General features: G+C 38.4%; 1 protein-coding gene across 10 annotated transcripts in view; it reads left to right on the plus strand.

Annotated features, from left to right (window-relative positions):
* Nucleotides 1-17,724, plus strand: part of KANSL1L (KAT8 regulatory NSL complex subunit 1 like) — a 68,108-nt gene that overhangs the window by 43,906 nt on the left and 6,478 nt on the right. For all 10 annotated transcript variants that reach the window (XR_003987744.1, XM_030454163.1, XM_030454166.1 and 7 more), the window contains 6 exons: nt 3,329-3,491; nt 7,494-7,604; nt 8,023-8,160; nt 10,514-10,635; nt 11,985-12,109; nt 13,048-13,102. Coding sequence is in view for 9 of the 10 variants with exons in the window: in XM_030454163.1 (XP_030310023.1) it covers nt 3,329-3,491; nt 7,494-7,604; nt 8,023-8,160; nt 10,514-10,635; nt 11,985-12,109; nt 13,048-13,102 (714 nt within the window). In the remaining variant the exon portion in view is untranslated. The remainder of the gene's footprint in view (nt 1-3,328; nt 3,492-7,493; nt 7,605-8,022; nt 8,161-10,513; nt 10,636-11,984; nt 12,110-13,047; nt 13,103-17,724) is intronic.

Consider the following 17,724-nt stretch of genomic DNA (forward strand, 5'->3'; position numbering starts at 1 on the left):
GATTTGAATATAAAATTAAATTGCTCACTATATTTTCTGTGACCTATTAAAACAGTACTGAAGAAAGAAAATCCAAGATAATTAAGATTTGTAATACTCTAGAAAATTAGATTCTGTTTGCAACACCATTTCTTATGAAGATTAAAACAGAGCTGCTATTTTAGTTGAAGATTTAAGGCTTGATACACTTCTGAATTCCTCTTAAATGAAGTATGTTTTCCTTTCCATAGTAGAATCAATCTACTGTGATGTTATTCTTCGTATCTACTTAAGCTCAGGAAGCATGAGGTTTAGTGTTTCAGGAATTAAGACATTTTTATGTTCCAGGAGATGTACAAGGTGTAGTATAGCTGGGGGAAAACTGATAAGAGTTCTGTAATCTCTCTTGCTTGCTGAAGAGTTGGCATTGTAGTCAGGCTTGCTGGAGAGGCCTCTTCTAAAAGCTGCTTGCCTTGGTTTTCATGAAACCACTTTTGTTGCTGTGGCTGAATGCTTTTATTTATGAGGTTGTGTTTAGATGAGTTTTGGTGGATTTTTTTTTTTTGTTGTTATGTTACAAAATCAGTAATTAACTGCTGGAAAAAATAGTTGGTCTGTAGATTCTGTGGCTGAGCAACATACTTTTATTTCCAAATGAAGGGCTTCAGAAATTTTTCATCAAGAGTTGTTGATTAAATCAACATTCCTGGCAAACATTATGATTTCACTAATTCAGCATTTTCCAGTGGAAAACTCTTCCATCAGAAATGCAAACCAGATCTAGTTGCTAAAAGCACAGACACTGCCAGATTTTTTAGCTCTTTTCCAGTAGCTTCACAAACATTTAAATAAAATTACTCTTGCTAAGGACTATGTAAGTCCTTATTTTCTTTTGAATTGCAAACTGACTTAATGAAAGATTTAATTACTTAGGTGGTGATGCCAGAGCATTCAAGGAAATAACCTGCAAATTCAGACATTAGATGTTGTAACTTCCACCATAGAAAAGACAAGGAAAAGAATTCGGCAATTTTCAATGTTGGTGATTGGACTGTAACATTATTTCAAAGCAGATTGAGGTTTTAGAGGTCATTCGACCATTTATGTGTGTTTTGCAGCAGCTTTAGCTTTAAGCTATATTCTAAATGTATTGGGGACTAAACTAAATTGAAGCAAGAAGTCAGAACTAAAGGACTGGATGTCTGTATGTGTTGGTCATATCTATGTATTTCCTAGGTAATTCTGATCAGTGTTTGGGGATTTCTGTTTAAAGAAAGAGATTTATCATTTATTGAATTGTGGATTCATTTCTGTAAAAAAAGTACAAGCAGAGTGGGTACTTTGGCAGCTAAAATAGGGAAGATTATGGAAAAATCTTCATTTCTAAAATCCAGGTATGAAGAGGAAATGTCCTTTTGTACATTTCTTATTGCATCAAATGTGGAGCAACTACCTAAAAGCTCTGTAAGCTTTACTTTAATGGCCCATATGACAGGAAACATTAAATTAGCTTTAGCATTTATCCCTCTAGTGTTTCCAGTCACAGGTACCAGTTCTGCCTGCACTTCGTGGATATTTGGAGTTTAACAGGTGAAGAATCCCATGTTTCTGTGACAGGGAAGAATGACAGAACATTGATTTAAGGAGCACTGGGCTAGAAAAGAATTCTTTCCAAAATAAGTTTAAAGTGTTTCTGCATACACCTGTGTGTGGAGGTCAAGGGGGACTGAGGACTGTTAGTGTCTTCCTGTGGGGGGAAAAAAAAAAAAAGTGAAATACAACCACCCCACCACCACTACAGGGCTTCCTCTGCTCTAGCATCATCCATATTTATTTGATTTTAATAGTTCCTGCAATACAGAACCAACATAGGGAACTTGTCTTATCATTGAGAAAACAGAAAGAGATGGAAAAGGGAACTTTGTAATGGGGTATTTTCTGCCTTAATGTGGGTTGTGAATACTGATACCACCTGACAGAAGAACTGATTTCAGTAAGTGGAGGGGGATTTTATGTAGTCAACATAATCAGTGCATCACTACCAGATGAGTGACACTGCTAGAATACAGCCTGGGCTATTTCAGACAGCAGGAATCAGCTGAAAGAGATATCTTGGTTTCAGAAAGCAGAAAGACTAAAAAAACAAGTGATGTTCATTTGATCATCTTGCCTCTGGTGCAACTGCTAGGTATTTTCCTTTCATTCCATAAAAGAAGTCATAAGAAAATCAAGACAACCACTTATATTCATGTTTTTTATTTGTTGAAATCCTTTTCCAGGAGACGATAAATACAGCACTTTGCACCATGTTAAGCTCTGAATCTCAAATTACCCCAGTGCCCCCTTCCCTCCCTTCCCTGTAAGAGGATTCTGCAGCATTTGGCAGAGTATCAAAAACCAATGGAAGCCTTTAAAAATGCCAGTGCCTTTGGGGTTACTAGTGCTAGCATCCAGTAAGGCTGAAAGTGGCATAAACAGCTCTGTTTCCTGCAGTGTTTTTGTAGCTTATTCTGAGGGACAAACTGCTGTTGCCTGCTGGCCTCCAGGATCACATTCAGTTCTCCTGTCTTTCAGATCTCAGTGTATTGCCTGCACTCTGCTGCCTATTCCTGCCCAATTTCACCCTGCTTTTTCCCTTAGTGTCCTGCTACCTCACACCTACCAGGTCATCATTTTCATTTCCCTACTTTAACAAGCCTTTCAAATAAGCAGCTAAGTTAATATTTTCTGCAGCTCTCCTCTTTCTAGTAATTCCCTTACTACCTATTAATGAATCCTCCATGCACTTCTCTCTGTATTTATTGCTTTGTATCTTCTTTTTGTGTTTGTGTTGCTTATCTGATATTTAAATTATAACAAGGTGTAAGGACTTCTTGTAAGTATATGATGTGCTCAAAATGTTTAACATTGTCTTGCATTAAAATGTATAAGCTCAAACGATCTAGCAATATAGATACTAAGAATCTTACTAAGACTATGGGATGAGTGGAGGAGACCTCTGTATTTAGTCTGGTGTTTGTTTTGTTTGTGCATCTGTATCATACCTATTGTGCTGGAATGGAATTTTTTGCTTATGATGGTATATATGAGAATAATGATTTGAAATAGTTATTTTCTCAGGAAACTTTTGACAACTTGTTTCATGGCCCTAATTGAAGGGAATTTCTGTATTCTGGGTATAGATACAAAGGTAATAGGTGGAGGAAAGTCATATATAGACTGTCTGAAGTTTGTAGGTTTTTTTCTCTTCTCATCAAAAATGTCACTCAGATTTTTGTTGTTTCTTTTCTTCTTGTCTAATTTGAAGGAACTGAGAAAAGTTAACCTTTGTTTCTGTGTATCCTTGCAGACTTTGCCACTTAGAGATGCCTCCTTTCCATACAAAACTCAGTTACCACATATGGTCCCAGCCTCTGCTTTCAGCAGTAGTGAGTACTACAAGGAATCTAAAATACTAGATTATGTGCAAGAGCTGGACTCTTCCTTCCATCCTGTGTTATCATTCCCTTCAGGTGAGTAACTCAGATGCCTTTCACAGAGGTTGGTTGTGCTTGTAAAGTTTATGTGCTGTAGAGTTTATGGACTAGCTTCTCTTTTGAGTGCTTTTTAGAACCTTTTTAGGTTCTCTTACAGAAAACTTCACACTGGCAAGATACAAAAGCTTAGGCTAAATTAAAATCTTCACTCCATCTTGACATTTGAAAAATACACCTTCTAGATTTTCCAGACTGGTAGCATGATTACAACCCAGAAAAATTGCTCAGGGTAACCAGTGTTGGTTAAGGTGTCCTTCTGCTTGCTTCATGGCATTTAGGTGAGTCCACATCAGTCCTCTGGATGGTGCTTTTGCCAGCACATTGACATACCTTGGTTGTGTTGTTTTCATGAGCAACTTTCCATTCAGGCCCTTTGGACTAGGCCCGAAAAGCTTTACTTAGTTTTCCTAATTGTTTTTGTGATAATCAGCTTTTCTGGTGATCTTTGAAGTTTATGGTTTCTGTCATCTGATTCTTTAATCTTTATGAAAAATAATGCAGAGTTGTTTTTTCTGACTCTTATTAGCCCTGAAACTAGTGCAGGCACAACTTGACAGCATTTAGTGCTTCAAAATAGCATATGAAGTGCTATAATAAGCATAATAAGCAGAAGAGAGGGGAGACCAGCAGATACTATTGGATTTTGCATGTTGTTTATTATTTTAGGAAAGCCTGTTTCCAGATAGTTGCTGAGTAATACAGGAATTCAGCTGTTTTAGGATGTGTCTTTGCCACAAAATAGCCCTGAACATGAGGCTGGGACTTCATGGGACTGCTTGAGTCTTCGATCAAACCCACTATTTTCCCAGAATGATAGTGTATGCACCCCAGCCTAGTATCACGAAGTCAAGTATTTTGGATTTGGATAACTCATCACTGGCCACTATAGAATACCCTAGTGTGGATATGGAATCCTGAGAAGTTCTCAGCTCTTGCTGGTTTACAAGCATTTATATACAATATGTGGGATAAAAGCACTCACTCCCTGTCATCAAGGCTCTGCTGTGGAGAAAAGAATACTTCTGAAATCTTTTTTTCTTTATATATGCTCTCTATAACTTAACCTGTGACTCTCAGCCCAGCTAGACACAAGCCTGGGGGGGGGTTAGTCAGTAGCTCTGAAATCTCTTCAAGACTGTCCCCACGTGCTGCCCAGGTGACTTCCAGCTTGTCTCACTAACCTGATTGTTTTCTTGCTTCTGTTTCTATGCAGGGTTCACTGTACCACAGTGTGTATGTTTTGAGGTGGGTTTTTTTAAGTGTTTCTTTAGAATTCTGCTCAAGGGTAGGCAGTCATCTGAGGCCAGTCCCCTTACATTTATTCCTACCTTACTTTTAAAGGAGACTAGGAAGTTGAACAAGAACAATGAAATTATCTTTCCTTGAAAAAAGATACTCTTAATCATCGCTAAAAGAAAAAAACCAAAAGGCTCTGGATTGCATTGTGGCTACTGCTGGTCACTTTGCCAGGATGGAGGAAGAAATATGTCAGCTTAACTTCATTCCAGTACCATGAATATCTTTCTTTTCAGGAATTCTTACTCTCTTTTCAAGCAGCTTTAGACTTGCTAATAGTAATTCAGACAGGAAAAAAAAAATCTAGACCTACTATCTCCTGCTCAGATGCAGCCCTTGCTTTTGAGACAGGCTCTGGTCTGTGCTTTGTGGACTTGGCTGATCCTACCTCCTGATGGAGACCACTAGTCTATTTGTCATTTTATTTAATATGAAAGAATTACAATGAAGAAGTGTATGCTAGAAATTTTCCAACTTGATCAGGTAGCCTGATTCAGTTTCATGTTTTCTTTCCAGCTTCCTTAGCCAGAGAGGTAATTTCTCTTAAAATACTACTTGTGGTGACCCCACATCTTTAACAGTTTCTTCTGAATAAAAAAAGCTTTTCAGTAGTGTAGAAGAAGAATTTCATCATTTCATTTTCTCTGTTTTTTAAACAAATCTTTATATTCTGGGAGTTTGATTTTTCAGTGTGTGAGGAGGGCTTCATATTCAAGATGTTCTCTCTTGTTCTCTCTTGTACTTTTTTTACTTTCAAGGAAGAATCCTAATTTGTTAGTGCAGTGGGACTGGCTCACCAGTGTACAGCCTTCTGGAAGTTTAACTGTCCTTACAGTTCTAAGTCTTGCCCTTTCCATATTACAAAGGTCTTGACCAAAAGTGTGCCAGTAGTTGCAGCATCCCTTGGGCATAAAAGGACCTCTTTAAACTTGCACCCCAGTAACTGGAAAATTGTTGTTTGTATCTCAGAAGTTTGTGTTTCTGGTCTTTCTGCATCTAGCCCACAGATAAAGTGGAACAAACACTCCTGCCCTTTTAATTGAGATACAGGAGCACATAATAAAAAATCTCTGACACATGCAGGTGATTCCCCAGCAAAAAAACAGGATAAGTGTTTTATTTATTTCTTTACTTAAATATTGTGTCTAATAAACCTTTCAGACCTGCTCTGTGTTTGACTCAGAAGTAGAATAGGAAACACAGCAAAATCTTGGGGGAAAACAACCTTTTACATTTACACATTTGTCACATTTATTATTGTGAGAAATGTTTTTTATTATATTATTGTGACATATCTAGTTAGATCCGTATCAAAATGAAATAACTTATTCTTTTTAGTTAGCAGAATATGTTGACAGTTTCTGTCCAGGCAAATCATGGACATGAGAATAGCACATGAAGTTAAGGTTGTATGTAAATAAAATAATTTAATCCCCATCCTTTGCCCTGCCCTAAGACCTTTTCTCCTTCTGAACATAACAGCAATCAAGCTTGCTTCTCATGTTGACGTATTTCTTTCTACTTAACTTCTGTTCTTTATTGTAATGTTCCAGAAAGGCTTTTCAGACAAACATAATTTTCTTAAGCCTTCCTGCCTTACAACAGTAGGTAAATTCCTTACCACTTGAGATGGTTTGCCAACTAATTCTTGGTTTAATTGCCTAGGGAAATAAATTACATTGCCCTGCTGTAGTCTTTGCCAAAGAGAGAAAGAAGGAATATACCTAGAATTACATCTAGCCTCCCAGCAGTAACAATTTCCAAAAGCTTTAATTGCCTGTACCCAAAAGGCTGAACTGCAGGTTTTTTAGATAACAGGAAAAGTGCACTGTGTGCTCTCCATGGTGCAGGGTTTTGTGCAGGAGTTAGTCAAGAGGGGAAGACCCCAGTCATACTCCCACTTGTTACCCTCCAGGGCTTGTTTTCATGAAAAACAATTCTGGAGTACTTGCAGGTAGGAATGCAGTTTATTCCAGAGAAAGACAACCTTGCTTTTTCTTACTTTGACCATCGAGAACAAGTGCTGTTAATCTACAAAGTTTGTGCCTGCTCTTGGATTTGTTCAGGAGCATTCCTTAGGTTTGAGTACCACCTTGATCTGAGTTGTCTTGTCAGCCCTTAGAAGGTCTTAGTGCCAGAGAGCTTGGAACCACTTAAGCACACTGCCTTGGCCAGCAAGTGTGGCAGTGTAGCTTCACAGCTAAAAATGGATTTGTTTTCACTATGGAATAACTCACTTCCCTTTAATAGCAAGGTAGGAACCTTGAGATCTTACCTCCAGGCATTTACTGGAGATTGTCTTGTGTACTGCTTAGATAACTGATACAGGTCTTTGCCTGTGGTGAAGAATAGCACTCATAATATAATAGTCTTACTGAGAATTACCTTGCCTTAAGTTTATTTATTTGCTCATGAAAAATCACTGTTTTATCTGGCTGGGCTTGTTCTCTGCTGCTATTTAAACAAGTGACCAGTCGTTGCAGGAGTTCCTCAGCACTGCTGCTCTTCATCATCTGAAGGACTCAAGGCAGAAGTAGTGCTCATAGATTATATTGCATAGTGTTGTGTAATTGATTCTTAGACCTTTAGTCATGATGCATAACTCCAATGAGCTCATAGGTTGCCATCTTTCTCATATAGTCTCCATTCACTTTGGATTTCTTTTTTTTTTTTTTTAATTAGATATTCCTCTTCACATATACTTTGAAACATTATTAAGGAAGGATGACATCAAGGGAGAACCTGTTGATACCTCATCATTGGGAGTGGAGTTTAAAGTATCTCCAGACAATGGTATGTAAAGCAAAGTATTTCAGCGTTTACAAGACTTTTCCATTTGTCAGTACTTTCTGCTCTAAAGAGGTTCAGTTTATAAACTTACCATAAAGCAAATTATAAGAGAAGAGAAGGTAACTTCCCAAGGCTTCAGGTGGAAGGAGAATTTCTTCTCAGATCACAGTGTCAGGTTCTCATTTTTTACACTGAAATGGCCCCATCAGAGCTGTAGGAGGGCACTAATACAAGTGGGAGGAGTTTGGACCATGGCTTCTCTGCAGACACAGGTGCCTAGCTGCAGTACTGTTTACTATTTTAATTCCTATCAGTAATTGTGGTTTTTTCCCATCATAAATAGTTCAGCAGTTGAGATTGCCTGTAAATTCCACCAGTGGAAAATAAGTTTTCAGCTTGATATATGCTTTTTCTCTTGTAGACTATAATCAACATAACATTTCTGTTAAACAATGGAGCAGTGGCTGTTTATCTAGTTCCAAATCCCAGTCAGTGTCAGGAACATCTGACCAGCTGTTGGAAGGAAGGAAGAAAAGACACCTAAGTGAGACAGCAGTAGGTAAGAGAAAAAATGTATTGCTACAAATTACCACTATTTCTTTAAGAATATGTATTGTTTAAATTAGTTTGTTATCACTAGGATTTGAGAATTCATTTTAAGTTGTCTCCAAAAAGGATATTGTGTGAAGCTTTACAGGAGTGAAGAAATGGACTTAGGGTGCCATAAAAATAATGTGCTATCATAAAGCATAGTAATCTTGCTCCTTCCTTTTGAGTATATGTTACAAAATGAGACAAACTTCTGTATTTTATTTTTGGAATACACTTAAAAGAAACTGCTCAGCAGTCCAGCTGTGTTTTTCTAATACTGAGTGTCATTACTGTTAAGAGGAAGGGGGGCTTTGTTAGTAGCCAGCGAAACAGAATGAATTGCAAAGTTATCTGTCAAATCATGTGCCCAACCAAACATTTACTATTCCTGGCTATGTTTCACTTGTTGTAACTGTTGATTGTGGCTCTGGTTTCCTTCCAGACTGTTAAGAAGATTTGTAGGCAGCCAACGCTTATAACTATTTTTTTTCACCATCGTTGTCTTTATTTTTTAAGCCATTAAATTAAATATCTTTAAGCCATTAAACCTCTGCTTCAGCACTCGGTAAGTTAATAGAAAGTGGACTGAAAGTTCTGTAGAATAATGTGATACTTTAGGGACAAAAAAATCAGCATACCATTGTAAAGAGAAATAGTATCTTACCTCTCCAGGCTACTAGAATGTAAAACTTAGCAGGTTCTGTGACAGGTTAATTTATGTGAACTTTAGGAAATTCCTTGCAAGACAATAAATAAATAAATCCCTGAGTAAGCAGACAAACTGTGTTAGTTGTAAAATTTCCCCTAAGGAAGAATTAAAAGATATAAATGAACAGTTAACATTGTGGAAAAATAAATTTCTGTAGCATATCCAGGTAAAACTGCTGGTGTAATCTTGCAGTAGAGATGGAGAGATGGCAATTAGTGCAGAGATGGTTTTAAAAAATTTATAACCTGTTAAAAATAAACAAAACCAAGCCATACCCCCAGACCGAAAAAACACAAAGCTAGAGGAGAGAGTAAAGCTAGAGGAGAGGGATTTTGGGCAGCCTGAAAACTGTCTCTGATTTAGATGAAGTTGTTTTTTTCTGAACATCATTCCCTGGTGGATCATGGTTGTCCCCTTTGTTATTCAGTCTTCTCTTTCTCTTTTCTTCATGCCACCTGCTCCTCCCCCTGCACCCAAAAGGCAGATGATGACACAGTGGTTCTTGCAGCCACAGTGTTTCCCTAAGCGTCCTGTCATGCACACTGAGGTTAACAATTGGAGTTATTTGGGAGCACTCATAAGAGAGAAAACTTCTTGCTATAAACCTTTTGAAGTTACAGTTAGTCTTTTACCAATAGCAATCTTTTATCATGAGTTTTATCATTAGTTTCCCAACACCAGAAAACTGCTGCATGGTGTATTTGTGAGTAGCAGCTGAAGTTCTAGCTTATTAGTGCTACTGGTGTAGTTACTACATATTTATTCCTAATTTGGGCTCTTTCTAGGAGAAATTATCCATGGGGAAGGTCAGCCTGATGAACAAGGCCAAAAATAAAAGCTGTGTGCCAGGGAGTTAGAGCTGCCTGGGAGATGAGAGTTCATGTTCTTGACCCAGCGTGTGCAATACAGTCTTTAGGATCAGTCTTAACCTCCATTTCCATAGTTGAATACACTGATTCTTTTTATTAGTTGGTATGTTAAATCTGAGGGTTGGTTGGGTTTTCTTTTCTTACTGAAAATTAAGGTAGAAGGAAAGTAGGTGGTTAAACTCCAAATCCCTCTAAGTGCTCCTTACCCTGGGACTGAAGGAAACAAGAATTATGATTTGTCTGGAGTAGTGGGCCACTACTAGAAAAAGCCATACATGGAGATCTAATTTTATTTGTTACCCTTGCTGCCAGATTTGTTTTATCATTTATCAAAGAAGAAACAGTCAGTCAGGGCTTAGAGAACTGGTATGTTAGTGAGATACAGCCCAGCTCTGGAAGTGCTGTTATGGAAAGCTGGGGAGCATTCCTTTAAGTCGGATTGCATCTGCTCTGTGTGTAGTCTATGGCAGCTTCCAAAAAAAGAAACAGGATTTGCCCACATGGAGCTGGTTTCACAAGAAGTAATCCTTCATAGAAGGAGAGGGACGACTTTTGTGGAAAAACAATGACAGGATGAGCAACAGGATGAGTTTATTTAGATGGCTTTTTTTAGTATGTGCCAAATGGTAAGCAGTTAGCAGTGGGCTTCTAGAAATGCTTTTGCTATCACTGTATGGGAAAATATCTCTAGTCTAATAGAGAAGCTGGCATGCATTTTTACTATAACTATTTTTTTGTGACAGGTGAACGTAACACTAGGTTTGAGGCATTCTCCTTCCAACATGCAGAACCAGAATCCCAGGGCAGTTTTGCTGCCGGGACCAATGCCAATGCGATGTCGAGGCCCTCACACACTTCATCCCAGGTAAGCCAAAAATGTATCATCATCAACAGAGAGTTGTGCCAACTAATAATCTGAAAACACATCTAAATTTACATCTGATTTAGTCTTAAATTACAATGAAGAGTAATTTATTTTTACAGTAAATTAAGTGGACTTATTACAGAGAGAGTACTGGAGTTTCAGTATGTTTACATGCTTGTAAAAGAATGTTGCAGATCATATAACTGTAGAGTAAGTTGATTTTAATGGCATTAGGGCCTTTCTTTTCATTTTTCCAAATTTCATTAAATATACTGTGATTTCTGTTTCCAATTTTATACAAGGGCTCTTAGGGCCCTTTTCTTCTTGTTGCAGCTGCACAAAATGGCCTCATGGTGCAAATACAGTCACAGACTAACCCCTAGCTTTAGTATTTCAAGCCTTCTGTGCAGAACTACAAAGAGTTTGGTGTATGAATTTGCTGAGGAGCAGCAGTGAAGTCCCTGCAGAAAAACACTTTGTTTTATTGGAATTTATTAAAAATTTTATAATAATATTTAGATTTCAGTCCCAGAGTTTTGCTGAGCACAATGGTACCGTGCTCTGTAAGTCATCATGTTTCAACCCGTTGATGACTCCTGGAAAGCCAAGCTTGAATCTGCATCCCCCATGCAGTTTTGGCTATGCACACTCTTCCTTTTCTCCTGTGCTTGAGCAGACCATCATCAAATGAGCATTTTAGAATAGCTGGTTCCAATAACATTTAGCTAAAAATTGAGATTTTTTAGTATGGGATGTATCATGATTTATAACTTAAGCTTTCTCCTGTAATCTAGGCACTTCATGTTTTGACCCATGTAGATTCCAGGCATCAGTGTGCAGCAAACACCACCAGGAATCCTTCTATGATCATGGCAAAGAAACTCAGTTTATGTCTTTTTGCATGTATTTCAGAACTTTATCTATGTAGGCCAAATGTAGATTCATTCTTTTGGAATTCTTAATTGTAACTAACTAAAGAACCTCTTGGGTTGCGGGTTAAAATGTAGTTTATAGGTGGTCATCTCCATAGACTGAACATGATGAAGAAGGCAGCATTAACTTCAAAATTCTCATAAGCATGCAGAATTAACTGTAACTGAAATCATGGAAAGGAACCTCTCATGGATTTCAGTAAAAGTTATGCCAGCAAGAAGTAAAGCCCAGAGATGAGACCGTTTTAAGATTTGTTGAGATTCCATCAGGACGGGTAGTCAGAAGTCTTTCCACCACTAGAAAATGTTTTCAAGTTACAAACTTTCTGCTCATGGAGTTCTAGTGTTTCTCAGCTAACATGTAGGTCCTGTGATTTCAGCCTATGAATTTCATCTTGTATTTATTTTATTATACAGCAGAACTCCAGGAGGAGGTTAAGAAGTGAGAGCTCCTATGATATAGACAACATCGTTATTCCAATGTCACTGGTGGCACCGTCAAAGCTGGAGAAATTACAGTACAAAGAAATACTTACCCCAAGGTTTGTTCAAGACATACTTAGTTGCAAAGGAGATACCAAAATGAATGTGAAAACTTTAGCTAAGAATATTATTAACATGTAATTAGATAATTTTATGATATTAAGATGATCTTTTCCTGCAGTCTAATTTTTTTTCTGTGTACTTCCATTGTGTGTCTGAAGTGGTGGGAAGACTGAACAGCTAATAGCACAGAGGAAATGTCTGATACAGACAGGCAGGTGGCAGATGCATGGACTGACTAAAAATAGAAGTGGATTTATGTAATTTTAATTTTAGTGATATTTTTTGCCTTAAATGTGCCATGAAGCTGACATGCTCTGTACAATTACTTAGAAGCTGCTGTGTCTTTTGTATGTTGCATGTTTATATGTTTCATGCGAAAATAGGTAGCTATTTTCAATTAAGTACATAGAAACAGGTTCAACATATATTTTTTAAATTTATCCATTCTGATACAGTTTAAACCTATAATCCATGCTTCTAGAGACATCACTTTTCTTTCTTTTATCTTTTCTTTTAGAAAAAGTACATCTTTAAATTGCTAAAACAGGTTAATTGATTTCCTGTGCTGTAATTCAGTGACTTATTAGCTATTTGCCTGGAATGTCTAAATGCAACTGTGCCATTTTTTTTAATGAATTTGTATTTGTTTTTATATTGTCTTTAAAGCAAAAACCATTGTTAAGACTACTGGATAGTTTAAATACTGTGCTGAGAAAAGGAAAGGTTAGATATTTGGTTCTGTGTTATCAGCACCTTAAATTTGACATTATTTCATTTGAAAGAAATTTTGAAGCAAGCAGTGAATATAAGCAATCTTGAAGGAAGAGTAAATAACAAGTGTTAGCTGTGTAGAAACAGAAGCCTCCTCTTTACTGCTGAAACAATGAAACAGCATCTAGGTAAATTAATTAGACTTTTTTTATTTCATTTCTAGCTGGAGAGTTGTTGAACTGCAACCTTTACAAAGCTCTCATACAGATGAAGAAGAGGTAAGCTGTATTTTATATACCACTAGTTTTAATTAAACTTCATATATACTGATTAGCCCAATTCTATATTATATTTTCCAAAGTCAACAAGACTTCATGCACGTCCTGATAAGTTTTGAATTTCAAAAATACAGTATTAAGTATAAGACTGAGAAAAATGTCTTATCCTAACCTACTTGACTGTATGGTGGATGTCAGAAACGTGAGTATCTCCATGAAGAGTTGTTGTTCACTTGTTTACTTGGCTCTTCTGTCCCTTGCTGTGGGCACAGTCATCACTCCCACAGGGGCCTCTTGGTCAGGCCTCCACTTCCCCTGCTCCTGAGCGTTGTGGTGCTGGGCATCCCAGTGCCACTCTCTCTTCAGAGCTACCTCTGCTGCAGCATTTGTCCTTCTCCCATCCTCTTTGGTGGCCAGTCCCCATGGCCTGTTGCTCTTCAGGAGGTAATCTAGCATTTTGCCTCTGGGCCCAGCAGGTTTCCTCAGTTTTCTCAGTGTTTGTTTTCATGTAACCCTCCTCTTGGGAGAAAACTTATCTTCTGTTGCTTTGTCAGGAACAACATAAGCTTCAGCATTTCCTTCTTGCCTGTTTTAAGTTTGCATGTCATGTGCTACTCTTGCTTCCTCCAAATATGAGAACCTACCTTTTTCAGACTTAAGAATCTACTTTTTCCCCCTTTTTCTCCCAGGGAACGTCTGTCAACTTTGCAGTTGGGGTTCCCTTTATCCCCTAACCAGGGGTTTGAGGTATTTCCTAACCCCAGTGTGAACATACCAACATGGTTTTCTGTCCTTCCTATCTTTTTGTGGTTCCTTTTCCAGAAACCTGTCAGTCTTGCTGTCCTTTGGGCATCTGTCTTCTCCCTCCAGTCTTTGTTATAGGCCACTATCAACTGTTGTGACTGTAGGACTTGGACTGGTACCTTCAGCCACAATATCTGTCCTTGAGCCCCTTTTTCAGAGAGTGTCTACAACCAGGTTTAGGTGCCTTCATAGTAGAAAAAGGTTGCATTCAGGTAGCAGTACAGAAGGTTATGCTAAACACAGTAAACAAATTAAATTCTACTCCCTTGGGGTAAAAATACACTCTTTACAAAGGCACTGACTTCCTTGGAGATTTAGTAGGTCTTTAGCTGCCTGTTTCAAGGAAATGAACCTTTCCTGTGGGAGAGCATCATGATATCAAGTCCCTGCCTAGTGTAGTTGCACTCACTTGGCACTGTACTCTTGGGACAGAAAAGAGAAAACCTTCCTGTCTTGAGAAATTCCTATGAGATCTGCTGGTCAGATTTATGTCATCTCCACCACCCCCTTTTGGCTTGGTACAGTGTCTGCTAGTAGGAAGAATGCTTCATCTTCTTATATAGTGAGAAGGTTGAATTGCACACACAGGAGAACCTCCTGCAAGGATATTTAATTAAACCATTTGGAGAAATACTAATAAGGAAGCAAGGGCACATTATCCCCTGAGAATCTACTGTTCTTTGGTCTCGTCATCCTGGGATCTGGGGGGGTGGGGAGGAAGGGTTTTCAACAAAGATTTGCCTTCAGGGCTTCGAGGGACTTGTGTGGAAGACTCAGTGGTTTTCTTGTTTTAATTTCAGATCCAATACAGATGATTTATCTTATATACTTCTAGCATATTTAGCTGAAGGGACTTCAAGGTGTCTCTCTGTGAAGCTCATGGGATTACTGCTCGTTTAGTAGCCATCCCAGTACATTTTTATTTGGCATGACTAGTTGATCCTGTATTATTCATCCTTTGGCCAGGAAATAACTTGAGTTAACAATAAAGCAGCTTTGCCTCCTGCTGTGGTCTGCTGCTTCTGTATTGTCTGTCAGCTGCTGGGTAGAATGAGAAAGGAGAGATGTCAGACAAGAGAAAAATGCTGAAGATCTTGTTTGTCCGAATCATCGTTTTGCCAATTTTACCCCTTCAGTTGGGATCATGTTAATTGGTTTGGATGTTTTTCAGAGTTATTCAGAGTGCTGAGAAAAGGTGGTTGATAATAATTTTTCCACTTCCTTGCTTCAGGTTTTAGGCTAGGTTAGATTTGTTACTGAGCAAGCTTGAAAAAAGATGTGAGAAAACAGCATTACCTTTTCACATTTTCTACACTCACACTCTGATGCTCTTAAAATTGTTCCTTGTACTGAAATCAAGGCAGGCTTCAGTAGATCATTCGTGAAGGACAAGAGAGGGCAAAATGTCCTTTCTCCTTTTATATAAAGTAAGCATTTTCTTTGCTTTCCACTGCATAGCAGCCTGTGGTGGTACTGCATAATAGTTTTTTTTCTGCTTGTCTTCTGCATGGCTAAATCTAAAACTTCTGGAATTGTCAGTGAGCAGTTAGGGATTTCTTATACTTGTTTTTGTTGGGGTTTTTTCCATTTATTTTTTTCCTTCTCTCTCCTCTTTATTTAAAGGCTTTCAGTCCCCAACATGGCAGTTTTAACACTCAGCTTGATGGGATGCAGGACTATCTCATCTGAACTGTGTTCCTACCTAGAAAGGCTGGACCAGGTGGTCCTTGAGGTCCCTTCCAATCTAGTATTCATGCAACAGATTGCACCCAACATTTCCACAAGTTACAAAAAACCCATGTGATCCTCAGTTTGTCCTGTTCTGCAGGAACTCAAGGACAGGAACTCAGCACTTTCTTAAAATCAGGCCCATTCTTGGTGTCTTTGGTAGCTGGGGCTGTTCAGCCTGGAGAAGAGGAGGCTCAGGGGAGACCTCATCACTCTCTACAACTCCCTAAAAGGAGGTTGGAGCCAGGGGGGGGTTGGGCTCTTTTCCCAGGCAACTCTCAGCAAGACAAGAGGCCATGGGCTTAAGCTCTGCCAGGGAAGGGTTAGGTTGGATATTAGAAAGAATTTCTTTCTGGAGAGGGTGATCAGACATTGGAATGGGCTGCCCAGGGAAGTAGTGGATTCTCCATCCCTGTAGATATTTAAAAAGAGACTGGATGTGGCACTCAGTGCCATAGTCTGAGAACCACAGTGAGAGTGGGTTGAGGGTTGGACTTGATGATCTCAGAGGCCCTTTCTAACCCAGATGATTCTGTGATTCTGTGATTCTTTCTTCGATTACAAAAAGGTTGCCTTTTTTGGGTGCACAGTTTTGGTTTATGGAAAGTTTTGACTTACAAGGACAAATGCAAGAGTCGTGCAGTGCAGAAGTTAATCTGCTATCTGTGTCGGCTCTATTGCTTGCTTTAAAAATACTTATTCTTTGGAAAAAAAGCATCTGAATTTCCTGAGTTTGCATGTATGAAGTTGCAGTCTGTTATTGCTTTAAGGCATGGGAGGGTGTGGCATAGGTTTTCCTGTTTTATTTAGGTTTTAATTTGTTTTGTCCAGGTTAAGGTGTCTGGCAAGGCATGATTATAAAGTAGTGCTCAAGTTTATTTTATAGTTGTTTTAGTAATGACAAATACTTTGGAATAATTAGTTTTGCATAAGTGTTTTCATGGCATATGACTCAATGTTTCCCATGAAACCAAAGACTGAAACACAGACTTTGTTGTTTTGAGAACCCTTCGGAAATATTCCTGGTGCTTCTCAACATTCATGCACAGTGTCTTGTGTCTTGTAGCTTTACCAGATGTCATGGGGGGAAGATCCAGATCTTTTTCTTAGACTGAAATCATTAAGACATGCCTCACAAACAGACCTTCCTAAAAGTATTTTCTCAGCATCACTGCCAGATCATCCACTGAGTAATGACAGTTCTTTCGTCCTTTTTCAAATTAACCTGAGTTATATCAAATTTCTCCAGTTATAGCAACTTTAAATTAACTTCGTGTTGGTGAAGGAAATGTATATAAAGCATTGCAAAGCTGAAGGGGGCAGAAGCTGTACGGACCCAAGCAGAGACCTATTACTTTGATATAATGTGATTTTATCCGTAGACCACACATTAATTTTTAAATAAGAAAATGTATTACTTGTTAATCTTCAATGGAATAGGGTAAAACCAATTTTAAATAATTATTTAAATCTGTTGTCATCAGCTATGGAAAAGGAACAGTAGGGCTTTTTTCTGTATTTTTCAAAACTCTTTGCTTTGAGAGGAATGTGGACTTTTATTTTTGAAAGGAAGCTTGCTAAAAATGAAGTTTCTTCCCAGCATGAAAAGTTTTGGCAATTTGCTAAGAAAAGTATTTTCAAGGTCTAAGTTTTTCTTTCAAAATTATCTTTTGTTTCCACTTCAAAGGAAATCTGAGCACACAGAAAAATCCTGAATTTTCCCTGAGGGAGTAACACTTTTGTAGTTCATAAAATTCTCACTTTCACGTTATACATCATTGACCTTGGAAAGCCAGAATCTGAACTGAGATGCATCACTGTACCAATGCCATCCGAGGGATACAGCTGGTGAAGTCCAGGGAGTGAGGAAAACCCATGAAGTTGGCTGGCATGAAAGGAAACCAGCAGCTAAGGAAGTGGCTTGCACTGAACATAAATAAATAAACACAACGAGGAGTCTTCAAAAAGTGGTCATGAGATGGGCGAGCAAAGTAGGGGTCTTTTCCTGAAGGTTCCTGTGCAGTGCTGGGCTGAGGAGGAACTGGGCAGCTACAACTTTAGCAAGCAGGTCCTGTGGCCACTTCAGTTCA

The sequence above is a fragment of the Calypte anna genome, chromosome 7 (assembly GCF_003957555.1).
Source record: "Calypte anna isolate BGI_N300 chromosome 7, bCalAnn1_v1.p, whole genome shotgun sequence".
Classification (NCBI taxonomy): domain Eukaryota; kingdom Metazoa; phylum Chordata; class Aves; order Apodiformes; family Trochilidae; genus Calypte; species Calypte anna.